Raw genomic sequence first — 18606 nt, 5'->3', positions numbered from 1 at the left:
TCTGTTTCACAATGGCTTAGCCATTTAGGGATAAGAACAATCCAGAAGAAAACTGTGTAACTGAACAGTAAATGAACTTATGATAACATCAAGTGTATGATTCTAACTGCATTTATACAACCGGCAATGGATAACTGTTCCTAATTGTAATGTGTATGTACTATACATAGAAAATACTATAGTCAAGTAGCCATTTTAAAAATTATCACATTTTTGGTGACATGTCATTATATACCCATGATAAAAACCGTCTTGCACAAATTTGATATTTTCAGTACATTCGGTTTTCAGCTAATACAGAAACACCATGCACATATAGTTCTCTCAAAGTATTTCTACTTCTGAACACAGACAAAACACTGTAGAAACACACAAAGTTCAACATAAAAAAAAGTTATACTTTTTCAAACTTTGTATCTTGAGAGAAACTTTAGTTTTTTTTTTTTCTTTTATCCAACTTGGTTTACTCATTCCTGTTAGCTAGTTACTGGCAATACTTAATATGTATATTTGATGTATGATGTAACAAACACAAAAGACATTAGAGATATTGAATCAATTTTATTCTGACAGCTAGAATCACTATAATAGTATTAACCAGCAGGAGGAGCTCTAAGACCAGCTGGCTCAGCCAAAACACTGGCAATAATGCAGCAGACATTCAACCTGAAATTAAAACTGTTTAAATAAGTACACCTTTGAGAAGAGATGCAAGAGAGTAGTGAAAAGTGGCCAGAAGAATAAATGTACATGGGTGAAGAATTCTGACAGGATTACACAAGCCAAGAAAGCTAACAGAAATGGTAGCTGTGACAGAGTGGGAATTTTTCATAATATTTTGTATGAATATTGTGTGTGCCTGGGTTCCCCTGCATGGGGCCTGGTTAACTAGGTGGTGGGAAAAGGTTGTTTTCCTTTGTAAAGATGCAAAGATACAGGTTTCACCGACTCCTAGCTGCCTGGAGCCTGGCCCCCATGACCACGGAGAGTCCGAGAAGACAATGGCCATTCCAATTGCCCAGACATTTGGCACCTAGCAATTAATGACTATGGATGGCCCACCCTACTTAGGAAGCCAGCCAGGTTTGACCAGCTGGAAAACAAAAGGGTTAAGGAGGAGGGCATGGTGACAATGTTTGCCTGGGAACAAGAACAAAGGACTGAGGAGGGACCAGGTGGGGGGTGTTGGCTGCTGGAAGATGGTGGTAAACTACTAAAATCTCATATCTGGGGCAATATGAGCAGATATGGAATTGACACTGTACCAAGAACAATATCTATATGTAAACATCTGATCTTAAACATTTGTTTGAATGTTGAATGGCTTGAAGTTGCAAAATAATTACTCAAGAAAGTTTTACTGACTTAGTGTAAACCAAGAGGAGAATGCCTTGCAGTGCGCATTACAGGGGGAGATTGTCAAAGGCACAAATATCAGTTAGGTGCCTAATTCCCATTGAAAGTCAGTGAGAATTTAAATTCCTTATTTTATCGGGTGAAAGTGATTTATGCCGGTGCTCTTTTGCAGAGCAATGCTCTGTCCTACACCTCTCAGAAACCAGTCACAAAGACTTGAGGGGTCTTTTACAAAGAAGATGCTTGGGAGCTTACAGCAGAGAGTCAGAGCTCACTCTGGTTACCCATAGTTTTCAGAACTCAAAGCTGTGGTAACTTAACTGTTTCACTCCAGGTGATGTCAGGATTAAATCAATGGGAACACTGCGCTTCTGGCTGATGATAGATTGGTACAAGTGAACATGAGCTTATCTAAAACTACTATTGATTAGATTTAAGCACACACAGACATAAGCAATAGGTTTAGAACATCCAATAATTACACCTCTACCCCGATATAGCACAAATTCGGATATAAAGCGGTAAAGCAGCACTCTGGCGGATCAAAGCAAGTTCAATATAACACGGTTTCATCTATAACACGGTAAGATTTTTTGGCTCCAGAGGACAGCGTTATATCGGGGTAGAGGTGAACCTAAAATCTGAGATGTTATTGAGTAATTAGTAGCAGGCCAGCGATGGCTGGTCACTTCCCAGTTGGGGAGTATGGGGTCAGGAAAAGTCTCTCGGGACAGCTTAAGATAACTGCTCCAAAGCACACACTATTATCTACAGAGAGTCCTGTGGCACCTTTAAGACTAACAGATGTATTGGAGCATAAGCTTTCATGGGTGAATACCCACTTCGTCAGACGCATGACGTACCACGCATCTGATGAAGGGAGTATTCACCCACGAAAGCTTATGCTCCAATACATCTGTTAGTCTTAAAGCTGCCACAGGACTCTGTTGCTTTTTACAGATCCAGACTAACACGGTTACCCCTCTGATACCTGACACTATTATCTAGTCTTTTTATAAACTATTTTTTACAAAACACATAGCTCATACTGACCCCTACTGGGTCATCGCTTCTCCTAACTTCAATCAACTACTTATCAACAAAACATTTCTAACAATCTTAGCCATAATAAGCATCTATATCAAAAGGCGCCCAAACTCAATGTCTCCATCCACTTATTTTCCTTCAGTCTCATAATTTGCTGACTCTTTTCTCCCCTCCTCACATTCTGATTAGCAGAAACTGCAAGCCTGCAGCTAATATTTGACCTTGCCTCCAAAAGCCCTGCTTGTCCAAATTAACCCTTAATTATGTGGTGTTCTATTTTATTAATTCATGGTGGCTGAATGCACACAATATGTCTGCAATTAGCTTGATCAAATAATGAGTAACACACCCCTCAATTCCAAGGTAACATTCACCAAAGCACTCTTGGAAGAAGATGCTCTATTCTGAGAGGGTCCTTAGTGCCTGGATCAAAGTGATATCTCATGGACTGGTCTTATAAGAAAAGTTTCAGAAAGTGAGGGACACTTGCCTGAGTTCATTTGGAAAGTAATCTATATGTTGAGCACTTCAGCGATATGCCCCTCACTTAGACAAAATAAACATGGTATGCCATCACTAAGAAGCATGGCTGCCTCACATGAGGGGCAGTATTTAAAACTGGAGGATCTGGGCTCAGTCATTATGGCTGGAGCTCAGTACCTAGTACATTAAAAAAAACCAAACCAAACAAAAACAACCAACCAAAGTTATCAAAAGATCTGTCAACTAACTACAACTAAAGTAGTTGAGTTCAACTAAAGTAACTGCTAACTCACTAAGATAATACACAAACAAAGCTAGCCAAGTTGCAGGAGATAAAGACATCCCCATGCGCAGTAAGAAGGAACTCAGGGGAGGGTGGCTTCGCTCCACCCTTTATGCCACCAGTTGGAGTGTGTGTGTGGGGGGAAATGGTGTGACATCACTCAAGGTGCAGGTGCAACCCAACGCAAATTGCTAGCCAAAGGATTTCAATCTCGAGAGCACGGGGTACATACTTACCAACAATGGAACACATAAGGACAATCACTCAAGGAAGAACATGAGATATTTTACAGGGGTGTGGAGGATGATTAGTTCATATCTGTACAGTGCTACGAAAATGTGAAGTATTGTGTACCCAACATATAACGACACTTAAGGCCAAGTATTTCCATTCTAATAGATCTTTAGTTTAGTATAGCTTCCTCAAACCTTTACTATTACAGTGGTTTGTTGAAAATAGATTTTGATCTGAACAAGTCATATTTAAAAATACTGCACGCATGCATTAATTTTTTATGCATTCATATGAATGTTGAGTAGAATTTTTCAATCAATATACAAATACATATGGAATATGATCTATATCGGGTGGACAAACTTTTTGGCCCAAGGGCCACGTCTGGGTGGGGCCATGAATGTAGGGCTGGGGCAGGGTGTGGGGGTGTGGAAGGGGGAGGCAGGGCACTGCTTACCTGGAGCAGCTCTGGGGTGGCAGCGGCGCGCAGCGGGGCTCAGGCAGGATCCCTGCCTGCCCTGACCCTGCACTGTGTCGCTCCCAGAAGTGGCCGGCACCACGTCCCTGTGGCCCTGGGGAGCGAGGGGCAGAGGGCTCCACACGCTGCCCTCGCCTGTGGGTACCTCCCCCGAAGCTCCCATTGGCCGCGGTTCCCTGTTCCAGGCCAATGGGAGCTGCAGGGTGTGGGGCCTGCAGGTGAGGGCAGCGCACAGAGCCCTTTGCCCCTGCCCCCAGGGGCCGCAGTGCCAGCCGCTTCTGGGAGCGGTGCGGGGCCCTCGGCACCACGGGGGTGGCAATCCCGTGGGCCGTAGTTTGCCTACGGGATCTATATGCTGATTCTATATCTATATTTTGATCTATATGCTGATTCTATAAGATCTTTTAATGTATATACTGAATGAAGTAAAGCTTCACTACAACCACTGACTCATTTGCACCGGTGTATCATAGCATATTTAGTGTTTTAGCTGACAGGATAGACCAGGGGTAGGAAAACTACATGCAGCTCAGCCCCGCTCCAGCCAGGGGTCGCACCATGCAGCTCTTGAAAGCTGTGGCATGGCCCCTCTCCAGCTCCTACATGCTCCAATGGGAGCTGTAGGGGCGGTACCTGTGGATGGGGCAGTGAGCAGAGCTGCCTGGCTGCGCCTCCACGTAGGAGCCGGAGAAGGGACATGCCACTGCTTCCGGGAGCCGCTTGAGGTAAGCGCTGCTCGGAGCCTGCACCCCCCGAGCCTCTCCCCACACCCCAACCCCCGGATCCCCCTCCTGCCCTCCGAACCCCTCGGTCCCAGCCCAGAGCACCCTCCTTCACCCCAAACTCCTCATCCCGAGCTCCACCCCAGAGGCTGCCCCCCAACCCTAATTTTGTGAGCATTCATGGCCCGTCATACAATTTCTATTCCCTGATGTGGCCCTCGGACCAAAAAGTTTGCCCACCCCTGGGATAGACAGTGTATAGTGAATAAAATGGGGTCACTCAATAAGCAGCAAAAGTAACAAGTACAATTATTAACTGGCTAAAGAGATTTTCCTGTACAATTATGTAGTAATGATCATTTTGTTATTCAGTCCCAGTTTGGGGTTCTTAGTAAAGTAAGATCATAAACTAATCTCCAGAATTACTCCTTTTCAGGAAAAAAAGGAGAAGCAGAAAAGAAAAAGTAGCACAGAGTACAGAAGGCCAAAGAAAAGCCTGAAAGGTAGGTAAAGGGGATAGCAAATGAATGATAGGACAGAGAGGAAAGGGGTGGGGGGGGAGAAGAGAGAGAGAGCGCACGAGAGAGAGTGTAGCCTACCCCGGGGTTACCACATGATAAAGATATACGTAATGAGTCAGTAATACAAGAAACCTATAGGTCCAAGCTTAAATTCTGAGCATAAGAATGAGGCCAAGCAGCTTTACCATAGTTCTTCAGTCTAGTTAGCAGAAGTGAGTTAACCAGCAGTCACCTTAAGTCACAAGATGGCATAAGACAGAGTTTTGCAATATCTGATTTTGCTGAAACTAAGTATAAAACTGCTGATAGGTAACTGCAACAAGCCAGCTGGTACCAGTTTAGGGTATTTTTTAGATAGGAACATCAGCAGATGCCCAATCACATAGTGCTATAGTAATCAACTGATGTATATGCTTATAAGCTTGGGATAATTAATATACTAACCTATAGGATAAGGACACCTGAACAGTATTAGGATGAGGAATTTTAGATATGGAAAAGGATGGATATTCTTATGCATATTCTGTATAGGCAGCCATTAAAGCCTATACAACAACTAAGAGAATGTTAGGTGTCCTTATGGATGCTCCATTCTATGTGCGCATGCACCCCGTGCACCTCAGATCGGAGATTTTAGGTAGCAGTGTCTGTTCGGCTGCTCACATGCCTCCTGCAGCCTCTTGTCCAGCACCGTGGCTATATAGAGCTGTGCATCTGAATTGCCCTCAATTCCTTCTCTACTGCAGAGCTCCACTGTAAAGAACTCTGAATCAGAAGGGAGGAGGATTGGTAGTGGAGCACTCATAGGGGGACACATCTCGAAAAACCACAGTTACTGCACAGGGTGAGTAACCTTCTCTTCTTCTTCTTCGATTAGTATCCTATAGGTGCTCCTATCTAGGTGACTACTGAGTAGTACCCTCTACGGAGGGGTTGCTTCAGAGTTGAGTCTAATATTGAAGATAGTACAGTAGAGCCAAACATGGCATCAGAAGCTGAGGTGTGAGTAAGTGCATAGAGTTCACAAAATGTATGAATGGAGGTCCAAGTCATGGCTCTACATATTTTTGTGATGGGAACATCCTTAAGAAAGACTACTGAAGTAGAGAAGGATCTCATGGAGTGAGTTAATTCTCTGGAAGGAGGTTGAAGATCACGAGACTGATAGCAGTAGGTAATGCAGTCAGATATCCATCTAGAGTGTCTTCGCTTGGAAACTGGAGATCCCTTAGTTCTGTCCACAATGGAGAGAAACAAGCTGGGAGATTTTCGAAAGGGCTTAGTCCTGTCTAGGTAAATGGCTAATGCCCTCCTGACATCAAGTGTATGTAATGCCGCATCTCCTTTATCTTGGTGTGACTTGGTGTGGGAAGAAAACAGGAAAAAGGATAGGTTGATTTATGTGGAAGTCCAAGGATACCTTTGGTAAGAACTTGGGATGTGGTCCCAAGATGACCTTCTTCTTAAAAAAAGGCTTTGAAGGGCATATATGCCATTAGAGCCCCATTTCTACAACTCTTCAAACAGAAATAATGGCTACAAGATAGGCTGTTTTCATAGACATAGAAGTATAGAAGGGAGCAGGTAGCCAGAGGTTCAAAGGGGGGGGGGGGTTATATGGCATCTGAGCACCAAGTTGAGATTCCATGCCAGTGTAGGGTATCTGACTTCTGGGAAGGGGTTCTCCAACGGTGGCAAGGCTACAGCATTAACTGCCATTTTTATCCTCTAGCCTGCTAGGCCCGGGGCTTTACCCGATTTCATGTCACTTACAGAAGACAATTGCAGAGGTATGTAATGGGGAAATCAAGCCAAATTTACTGTTCTTCTATTTGCTGGGGGAGCTGCAGATTTTGGGCGTATTCCTCAAGTGAGTGATTGTCAGGGGGTCTTCCTCTAAGTACAAGCTTTGGTTACATTTGGATAATTGTTCATTAACACATTTTTTATTGGTATCTGACCCTGACTTGAGCAATTTGAGGGGATTTTAGCTTTTAGTGAATTAAAATATATGCAGTAACAGATTCCCAGTACATCTGTTTTAATCTAAACAAAGCAAATTCAGCCTGAGCTAAGGTTATCTTATTAATTTCATATCAGAGATTGGAGTTTATCTGAAGAGGGAGAATCAGCATAGTTGAGGTCTGCCTTATTGGGCTTTTTCATTACATTCGTCAGCTCAGTCTGCCTGGCTCTTTTGTGAGAAAAGTAGGATATTATCCTGTTCCTTAAATATGACTTGAAAGTGTCTTACAAGTTCAACCGTGAAACCGAAGGGCTGTTGTTAGTCTTAAAGGAAAATTGTATTTCTTCTTTCACAAGCTTTTTACACTGCACTAAAGTCCCTTACTACAGTCATATTTTCGAGGGTGAGGGGGTGGGGAGGGGGAAGGGAAGGAGTCAATCTCGAAAATAATTGATTGAAAAAAGAGGGATCATCTTTGTTGGGGGTCACAAGAATATATTTAACAATGGAGATGCAAACTTTAACAATTACAAATCTTCCCTCCATGTCTTTGTCAATTGATAGGATTTGTGTGCTCAGTTTTTTTATGGAACAGGATTGACACCTCCACCCCCCTAGACTTGGCTGAGTAATTACTACAAATGCCATCACCAATCCAGCCTTTAAGCTTTACAGCCTCAGACTCAATGAGGTGTGCTTCATGGAGAAATATACCATCAGCTTTCAAGTTTCCTAACTGAGACGCACCTTTTTTTTTTCCCCTTTCATAGGGTGACCAATTCCTTTTATGTTCCAAGAAACTCATGTAAGTAAATTAGCCCCAGGTACTCACAGGGGGAAGTGTCCCAGTAAATGTTTTATGCTGTGCCCCCCAAAACTCAGGGCTATGGGTAGGGTGAGGTATATCTAGGGGAATTCATGAGTTTAGACAGAGAAGAGAAGCTCGAGGGGCTTAGCATTAGTTGAGGGTTTGGGGGTTGGGGAGCAACGGGCTCTTTCTAGGACCAGGTCTGTATCAAGGTGTAAGGAAAGTACCTTAGACAAAAATTCTACTGGCTTTTTCTACTTCCTCAGGGTACCCAGCCACTCTCAAATCTTCAGGTCATTGATTTCATCATGTAGCTTTTGGATCAGATGTTGTTTGTCTCTAGTGATCCTAATAGAGCCCATATTGTCTTCTAAAGTAGAGATTCTAGTTTCTGTCTCCCCAGTGCTGGAGGATAGCCTCTGCAAACTCAGCTGATGTGGTGCAGTTGCGGCTTTAATTTCAGAGATATCCTTGATATTTCCTTAAAGCAGGATCTGTTCTTTGGATATCTGCTTTTGACTTTTGTAGACTTGATCCAGGCCTACTAGGCACTCCTCCTTGAGTCCTGCCATGCTGCCCTGCACAGGGCTGAAAGAGATCTTCTGTTTCTTTGTGATTTGTGGGAAACCCGGGGAGGATGTTAAACAGAATGAACCACCCAGAGACAAAAAACTGTGGCCTTAATATAGTGGATGTCGGTGGATTTTTGTGGGCCTGAGCAGGAACTCCAGATCTAGGCATCCATTTTCCCCTGCTGGCTCCCAGAAGTCCTGTGTTTTAGTCTAATTCCATGCTTAACATTTCATACCAATGTTATTTTTAAATATCCACAATAATTACTTGTAATGTGTGTAGTAAACCTTTAAAAAAAGGTGTGGCTTAGCAAAATTTGTATTTACTCTACAAAGCTTTTTGAAAAAGATTTACAGCTCACAATGTTAGCACAGCAACAGTATCACTGCTAAAAAGGTTATTCCCCCCCCCCCAGGAAAACACAAAACACATTAGGAATTGCAGAAAATGCTTTTACATTTTGTAGAATGTAGAATAGAAAGGAAAGGGAAGGGAAGGGGAGAATAACTCAGTGGTTTGAGCATTGGTCTGCTAAACCCAGGGTTGTGAGTTCAATCCTTGAGGGGGCCACTTAGGGATCTGGGGCAAGAATCAGTACTTGGTCCTGCTAGTGAAGGCAGGGGGCTGGACTCAATGACCTTTCAGGGTCCCTTCCAGTTCTGAGATAGGTGTATCTCCATATTAAAAAAAAAAAAGCACCAGGGAATAGATGTAATATAGTTGGCAGTCAACACACACATGAATTTGTAGAACTGAGTTGTAAATTTCATCAAGTCTGATTATTAACATTCTAGGCATGAAGATGTTAGCATTTTCTAAAGTTATAAACTGAACTTAGAAAGCAGCAAGATGCAATGAAACCATCACGTAATACATAATCTCTTACCCCCATCAAGACTCCTGGAGACACGTTTGCTTGAGGTGCGCTCAAAGTACGGAGCTGGTCTGTCTATAAGGTTGCTAGCCTGCCGTGTCTGTGCTTGAGTACGGCCACTGTAGCGGAACTTGGAACCCAAGGTCAGAAATTTTGCCTTAGGAGGCTGTTCTGGTGATACAAGTCTAAAAAACAAATACGAGAATAAAAGTAATTTCTCTAGTTGTTTTAAATGCTTTAGTGCAGCACTTCATAACTGCTCATCATACTAGGAGTTCATTTGGAAAGGAAAATTGTTTAATGATAAAATTCAAGCTTTAGATAGACATAGCATATAAGATTGTTAAAAGTTTGTAAAGTTGTCTTATCTTGCAAAAAAGTACAAAGAAAATTAAGCGACAAGTATCAAAATAACTGAATTTAATAAATTTTGCAGTGGATTACACTTACTTTTTAATTATTATTTTTTTTACTTTAATTGCTAATCATGATATTCAGAAATTTGCTGTTGGTCTGCCAGATATCACTGAGAATTAGCAAGGTTCTACTGTATTTCAACAATAGAAATTAGTGACACTAACAGCAGTTAATAGCATCTGGCTAAATGACCAATGCTCTAGAAATTAGAAGATTGGTGTTTTCATTTAAGATACTGATAACTGAAAAAGATTAAAAGTTCTGTTTGAGCAAGGCAGAGGGAAAAAGCCAGTAATGGTCCAGCAACATACAAAAAATGATAACATGCTAAATCCCTGGAAAATTACTCAAAGCATCTCAGCTGATATAGATCTTACATTATTTGTTTGGTGCCCACAGCTTTAGCATTCAATGCCTATACCAACTTTAAGGTTTTTCATGTTGCAAACTCTGACAGTTCCAGAACTGTGGTCTATGAAGAACTGGCTGGTCATGTGATGCTGAGTCTCTTTGTTTCTAGCTACTTCTTTTGATATCCAGGCTCTTTATTGCAAAAGAGAGAGATCTATTATTTTTAGAAGTAGTTGGAAATGAGGAGCAGCCAGACTAGTTGTCACTGTTAGATATTAGAGGAGAAGGAACAGGAGCTGACCACCAATAGGACTGGAACTGGTGGCATAGCAAGGAAGGAAGAGAAGCAGGGGGATGAGAGGACCAGATGCCTAGGCATAGGCAAAGAATGCTGTGACAAACCATAAATGCAACAGGGAATCCAAAAAAGAAAAAAAAATAGCGGAGAGGGAGCTAAAGAGAAGAAGTAGATCATATGATTTTTTTTCAAAAACCAAAATATTTATGCATTATAGACAGCTGAAAATTATACAAGTATGTTCCTTAATACTTTCTCATGAAAGCAACTGCTTTAGATGCCATATGGCTATTACGCAAGGACTAGTAGGAAAAGAAATGTCCTTGTGGACAATCTCCTCTACTAAGCTGTGGTCCACATTGTAATAAGTTTGGGATAACCTGAATTCAGAGAAACAATGCCGTCACAAAAACTGGAGAGCCTATTAATTCCTGAATCTTGCAGCACATAATCCACATTTATCTACAAAGGCTTTTACTGCTGCCATTTCTAATCTGGTCCCTTTTAGAGACTCCCCTACAGCAATATTTGAAACCTTTAGAAGTCCTCTGTGAATTTAGATAAAGCATCTGAGCATTCCCTGTAGCTTCCGCAAATTCCTCAGGAAACATCTGAGTTCAAAATATATTTTTAAGATCTTCAATTACGATTGCAAGGATTCCTTCCTCAGGTAAGTAGGCAAAAATGGTGGCCATCTTGATGAAAGATTAATTTGCACACCCTCCTATTTTAGGATGCTTAAACAGCAGAACTACTAACCATCTTGAGTTTCTCTTCTTTGATTGTGAGGACAGCCTTATACCACAATCCTGTCTGAATAATTTCTATAAATTCTCATTGACAATACAGTGTTTCCTAAAGTAAGTCTATTTTGGAATGAGGAGAAAGAAAGCAGAGAATATATTTCCAGGGTTGTTACTGTTCTTTGTTTTCCAACATTGGCAAGGCTACAGCATTAACTGCCATTTTTATCCTCTAGCCTGCTGAGATAAACTTTTAATCTTTTAATAAGGAAAAAACAAGAGAACTAATTACTTCCTGATTAAGGGTATTTTAAAGGATATTTTATATTTCAAGCTTAATTACATGTAATAACTGACAAACTATGGTTACATCAGTGCAAAAAGTTCTGGGAAGACACTAAAAAAATGAAAATTTCAAATACAACATCACAAGTACTATACGTGATAATTTATACATGGGTATACACACACAATCTTTCTGTATATGGTAAGGTTAAAAGCTGAAGACTAAGACTACCTGCAAAGAGTAGAGTAGATACCCAGTTTGACAGCAGCTCTTAAGTGGATTGTTACTTACTGCAAATGTAACTGGAATTCTATACGGTTTGAACGTCCATAAATATTATAAAAGAAGGGCACAGATTGGCTTGTTTTCATATTTAATAGTTTATGTATAAAGTTTGGTAAGTCATCTTTTAAACTAAGAGGGATACCATCCAATATACATAGCTTACATTAACACAAGCCTTCAGTTATCTATGAGGAATTACTAACCTTAGGAAAAGAGCTTTCCTTAAACCTGGAAGATTAATTGTATGTGTGAATTACATGCACAATTCACTGTCATGCAGTATGCACAGAACATGTGGCAGGAGCAGGGAAAAACATTAAATTTTTTTGGGCTGTAACAGTTGTGATACTGTTTATTTCTGGCATTCAATGAGAGAACACAGATCCGGATTGATTTTATTATTTTAAAATCCTGATGAGAAGTTCTGGGGATTTTCTGCCTGATGACATCAGTGGAAGTACATGATGGTGAGAGTATTTGAAGCTTAGTACTTGTTATAATACCATTCCTGACTAGAAAAATCTATTTCTGGTTGGAATGAAATCCAATTGACTTCTGTGCTATTTCTGTGGAAAGATTTTCTAATAAATATAAAATGTCACTGAAAACATTTACAGTTGCGAATTACCTTTTAAAAATCTAAACTGATCAGCTACTATAGATGTAGCTCAATTAAGAATTCTTTCCTATTTTGGACTAGATTCTAATTTAATAATGACAAAATATAAATTATCAAGCACATTTCAAAGTAACTATTTCAATAGTATGAATCATTTCAAGAACACTGATTTATCCCAGCCATGCAGCAGAGAGTCTGTGCTGCAGGTCACTTCTGGTTATGGATTGCACTCACCAAATTATTCGATTTTCTCACCTTCATATTCAGTTTGAGAAAAATCACATATTGACAATGCATTTTTATTAATTAGAAAACCTTCCATGCTTGCGAGATTTATAGTGTCAAATGTTAAATTTCTTGAGACAGTGTGTCAGGTGTGACACCACGATGAACTGCTTTCAAAATGGAATGCTTTCTAAATTATGTATTTAGTGATTCACTGCTGAAACTTAACAGTGCAAATGGCAAAGCATGATTTTCTTTAAAAATAAAAACTAGAGGAGGAGGTATGGCTGAGAGAAGGGAAATTCCAATTTCTACTGCCAATTAATATAATGGGCCCAAAGCCACACAAATATTAGAATCACAGAAATTTAGAACTGGAAGGGAGCTCAATATGTCATCTACTCCACTCCCTTGCACAGGAGGCAGGACTATCTAGACAAGAGTTTGTCTAACCTCATCTTAAAAACCTCCAATGAGGGAGATTCTACAACTTCCCCAAGTAATTTGTTTTAGTGCTTAACTACACTTATTGTTAAAAGGTTTTTCCTACTGTCTAACCTACATTTCCTTCATTGCAATTTAAGCCCATTATTTCTTATCCTGTCCTCGTGGATAAAGAGAACAATTTATCACCCTTCTCTTTATAACAACCTTCTACATACTTGAATATCATTTTCTTCCCCACTCAGTCTTCTCCAGACTAAACAAACCCATTTTTTTCAATCTTTCCTCATAAGTCAGGTTTTCTGACTTAATTTTTACTGCCCTCCTCTGGACTTTCTCCAATTTGTCCACGTCTTTCCCGAAGTATGGTGCCCAGAACTGGACACAGTACTCCAGTTGAGGCCTTATCTGCACTGAATAGAGTAGAATAATTACATCTCGTGTCTTGCTCACAACACTCCTGCTAATACATCCCAGAATGATGCTTGCTTCTTTCACAACAGTATTATATTGTTGACTCAGATTTAATTTGCGATCCACTATAACCACATCACTCCCATTAGAAAATATACATCTGCCACAAAAAGCTGTCTAGCGAGATAGCTTTATTATTTAACTGCTTTTACATTCACTGCAAGGTTTATGAGAGTGTATACTGTCAATCTGGAGTAATCTCACATTACCTACTTTCAAATATTCCAAAAGGTAGAAGGAGCTGAAAAATATCAGAGGAACATGTTTGTCGAGAGTTACTAATAGGAGGCTAAACAACAATTGCAATATCTCAACTAAAATTTATTTGTGAGCAGGTTTATTTTCTGAAATACAGCACAGTGAATTGTTGGTGTATATTTTTTCTGAAGAAAGCATTTAACAAGGGCAATTTGTTCACTCCTTGGGGGAGGGATAGCTCAGTGGTTTGAGCATTGGCCTGCTAAACCCAGGGTTGTGAGTTCAATCCTTGAGGGGGCCACTTGGGAATCTGGGGCAAAATCAGTACTTGGTCCTGCTAGTGAAGGCAGGGGGCTGGACTTGATGACCTTTCAAGGTCCCTTCCAGTTCTAGGAGATAAATAAATAAATAAATAAATGGAGATATCCTAACTACTGCACAAAAATACAGGCTGTCCTTTTACTTAACAGATTCTGGGCTGCTACAGTGTAAATGCAAGTATACAATTTAATCATGTACAGCAAGATTTCCTGTTTTCAGGAGAAATTTGACATTCAAGGAATGCTTTATTTTCAAATTTAAAGTATGGGAGGGCAAACAAGATATCTCAATACAATTAGCAACTGCATATATTCCCATAGGAAATGCAGTGGTTATATTCTTAATGTAGTTGGGTATATAACTAGCATGCAAACTAGAGTTGGACAAATAGATTTTTTGGTTTGCTGGCAATTCTGAAAAACTGAAAAAGGTATTTTCAGATCAAACTGAAAAGAATTTTTTTCAAAAAAGAAAAAAATAAATAAATAAAATAAAAAAAAAAAATCCCTGAAAATTAAAAAGTCTAATTTTTTTTGCTCTGGGTCAAGATGAAATATTTTGTTTTGACTGAACTTGAAATTCTGTTTCAATTTTGGGCATTTCTACAAAATGCTAAGGAAGGACAAGAGTCATGAAAAGAAGCAGGAGAGGGGGAGGAGGCGGCTCTCCTCCCAATCACCTTTGACCCAATGATTTGGGTACTCACCCAGGACATGGGAGACCAAGTTTCAACTCCCCCTTCTGCCTCATGAGGAAAAGGGTTTTGAACTTCGGTGTCCTAAATTGCAGGAGAGTGGCCTCGCTACTGGGTTATGGGATATTCTCATTCTCTCCTATTGAAGCTGTTCTGCTTTTTATAAATAGTAATTGAAGCAGAGGCTTGAACCTGGGTCTCAGACATCATAGGTGAGTGCTCCAAGTAGCCAACTATAGAGCCATTTTCACTTTCATTCCCTGCTCTAATGACTAGGAATTGCCATTATGAATGACAACTGATGATCATTGGGCAAGGAAAGAACGTGAGAATTACTCTATAGCCTGCTCGTTAGAGCACTCACATATAACAAGAGAGACCCAAGTTCAAGTCCCTGCCCCGGTGACTAGAGAAGTCTTTAGCCCAGGGGTTCTCAAACTGGGGGTCGGGACCCCTCAGGGGGTCACTAGGTTATTACGTGGGGGGTCGCGAGCTGTCAGCCTCAACCCCAAACCCGGTTTCACCTCCAGCATTCATAATAGTGTTAAATATAAAAACAGTGTTTTTACTTTATAAGGAGAGTTGTACTCAGAGGCTTGCTGTGTGAACGGGGTCACCAGTACAAAAGTTTGAGAACCCCGGCGTTAGCCAGTACACACTGAAAAGATGGCAGCACGTGGTCCCAACTACTACTGCATATAGTGCCCAGTGATAAGGGGACCTGATGCTTAAAAAGGCCTCCTATCCAAACAGTGGCTTGGTTCTTGCAAGTTTTGGTTTCCTCTTAGGTGTTCAGCTGCTGCACAAATTGAAATCTTAGAGCGCTATACTCTTACTCATGCAGATCTGGATGGTCAAGTAGGAATTGAGCTATAAAGTTGAATTTAACCTTTTATCTAAGATATTAAAAATTAATAGTCTAGGATCAGTGATCTATTTATATCGTTCACATGTTTCAATGGGAGCCAGAACTGGATGCAAAACAAGTGGAGATAATATAGTCTCCGACACACACACTTTCCTGAGAAAAATAAAAAAGTTTTAACTTTTAGAAGAAGGGGGATAAGTGAGTATTTACCTGTAGAAAGTATGGTGCTCCACACAAACCTTCCATAACCTTTTAGCAGCCCGATGGTTTGGCAATTTGAACCCAATGGTGCTTTCAAACTGTTCCAGCTGGAAAGGAGCCACAAAATAAATTAACACATTTCCTGAAAGCTGGCTAGCTTAGCAGGCTGAGTGAGTTCAGACATTTCCATTACCGCAACAAGCACTAATTCTCCTTTCTTGAGACTCAGAATGTCTCAAAATTTCCATACTTCTAATATAATTGCACCGGGTGGACTACTCATGCAGGGTAATAATCACATTATCACTTCCTATCAGTACTTACTAATGACTCTTCTTTGGGAAAACCATAGTGCCTTAGTTTTCTTTGCAAGTTTCATGACTAGCTGCCCAGAACTGCCCAGAATTAAACAAACAAACAAAAACAAAACAAAACAAAACAAACCCACTATACTGCAAAAAGCCAATTGTGCTGAGAATTGTAGCAGCAGCCAGGCACACTTTCTCCCCTTAGTCCACTAAATACTGTACTAGGCAGTGTTCAAACTACACAGCATATTAAGTTTGTCATAATTTCTAAGCCAAAAATGTTATGTAAATGCAAGTATAAGAGGACAATACATCTATGTCTAAGAATCACAAGACATGTAAAGAGGGAGAGAAATCTTTTTCAAATTAAGATTTCATATTAATCACATCATCTATTGAAATATAGCAATCTCCATTAGCACAGCTACAGTTCACAGCATTTCATGTAAAAACTACTTATATTTTTAATTGACTTCAAGTAAGTAAATAAAAGGAGCTAGCTAGTTGATGAGGATTCATTAATTAGAATACCACATTAAGTATTTGTTATGACTGGTCATCTATGAAGAGGATTCAGAGATCCTTTATTCCCAAACAGGTGCCGATATAAATCCCACATTTGAACTCTCCATAAGAACACCTGGGGAAGTTTGGAAAACATTATCTTGCTGGTGGGCTGAACTTTAGCTTTCACTCTTGAACAGTAGCAGAAAGGTTGACCACTATTTTTTATAAAACATCTCAAGCTGTTTATGAACAGAACTGCAAGAAATGAATAAAAGCCCTACTTACCTCTGCTGGCCTGACTTTGATGTAGAAGTTACTGCGTTTATAAGAGATTTTCAAAATTTTGGGCCAAGCAAAACGGTTGATTCGGAGTCTATCCTTGTAAATGAGTAGCCCATTAGCACATACACCCAGCATGATGTCCACACCTTCAGAATCCTACCGCAAATGAGAATTTTAGACAAAATTTAAATAATGATATTTCATGGAATTAACTATGTTAATACACTTGGGAGAACGGATGTCGATTACACTGGTTTCATGCTGAAATTACAGTAATGCCAAATGGGGTTGCGAAGAAAAGGTACACAACAGCAGGAAAAAATCTGCATTTATTAATCTCAGAAACAAGGTTGGGACTCTTGCAATGGTTTGGCATTCATCAGTCCAGTCCGCAGTGACAAGACACATCTATGTGTACATGCTACAATTTTAGAAAACACACCAAAATGATGGTGATAGGGGGCATATAAAAACCTAGATTAGAAATTGATCAGCAGTAGAGATGTGATGGATGTTAGCAAACATTTCAGCAAGCATTAAAGGGAGAAGAAAAAAAAAATCAAAGGCTTTGCAAACATTACAGATTTTATGAAAAATAGAGCAGGTTGGTTATATCATATTGTGCAGTTATATATAGCTATTACTTCAATTAAGATGGAGAAGGAAGTGGATATTTGCAGGGCCGGTGGTCGCCTAGGGCGGCAGGATTTTGGGGGCGGCATTTTGCCGCCATCAGTGGAAATTTGGCAGTGGGGGGTCCTTCTGCTCCAGGTCTTCGGCAGAAATTCGGTGGAGGGTCCTTCACTCGCTCCGGGACCCGCCACCGAAGTGCCCTGACGATGCGGAGTGGAAGAACCCCCACCGCCGAATGTTCAGAGGAGGAGCGCTGCCGCCTAGGACGGCAAAAACCCTGGCGCCGCTCCTGGATATTTGGCTGACAATGTCAGCTTAGCCACTTCAATCAAGGTGCTGGCAGATAGCATTTTAATCATTTTGGCCCAATGACAATGTCTGATCTCAGTTTACAGAAGCAAATACTTACTGATAGGAATTGCATGTAATGCAAGTCTTGAGAAGAGACTTCCCCACATTATAGCACAACAAATACCAACATCCTCCCAACCAACCAGCAATAATACGAAGTGCTGACATCCAGCTGTCACTAAATTCTAGACTGACTGGAAGAATTCTAAGGGCTGAAAACTGATCTCAGAAAATAGAGCTCTTGTCAGAGCTTTTACTTGCCATGAGAAATCGCTATGGAGTAATTGCAAGCATTAGAACCACTGAAAGAGTGAAAATTCTTAAAGCCATTCAAGACAAGAGTGAGCTGGTATCATGAACTTCTACTAGTGGTGGAAGTAAGGTTGCAGATGTATTTACCATATATCTCCAGTAAAGACTAGCGTACCTACATCAAATATTTCCAAGAGCAACTGGGAAAGGCCATTAATAAAGACCCAACTACCTTTCCAAGTTCCACTGAATAAAACAGAAGGTTTCTCTAGTATTTTTACACTATATAAAAAAAAAATCTGACTTTGGCTTCTCTTTTTTAAATATTGGATTAATTTAGCATTCTGAGTCCATTAAATGAATTTTGCTACTGATTTTCTGAGAATATTGATTTTTTAAATTGGATTATATTAATTTTTGCTTACTTTTCAAAATTAAAATATCAATAGAAATGGAAGTTCATTTCCAACCATCTAGATTCAAAATCTGTACTTAACTCCCACT

The 18606-nt window shown here is 40.3% G+C and overlaps 1 protein-coding gene across 14 annotated transcripts in view; it reads right to left on the bottom strand.

The window, feature by feature from the left end:
• The window catches only part of EPB41L2 (erythrocyte membrane protein band 4.1 like 2), a 253122-nt gene that overhangs the window by 41954 nt on the left and 192562 nt on the right, over nt 1–18606 (bottom strand). For all 14 annotated transcript variants that reach the window (XM_054021563.1, XM_054021553.1, XM_054021556.1 and 11 more), the window contains exons 9-11: nt 16870–17022; nt 15779–15876; nt 9358–9530 (exon numbers count right to left, since the gene is read on the bottom strand). In XM_054021563.1, the coding sequence (XP_053877538.1) occupies nt 9358–9530; nt 15779–15876; nt 16870–17022 (424 nt within the window). The remainder of the gene's footprint in view (nt 1–9357; nt 9531–15778; nt 15877–16869; nt 17023–18606) is intronic.

This window comes from Malaclemys terrapin, chromosome 3 (genome assembly GCF_027887155.1).
Source record: "Malaclemys terrapin pileata isolate rMalTer1 chromosome 3, rMalTer1.hap1, whole genome shotgun sequence".
NCBI classification, from domain to species: domain Eukaryota; kingdom Metazoa; phylum Chordata; order Testudines; family Emydidae; genus Malaclemys; species Malaclemys terrapin.
This window is presented reverse-complemented; position numbering and strand designations above follow the sequence as displayed.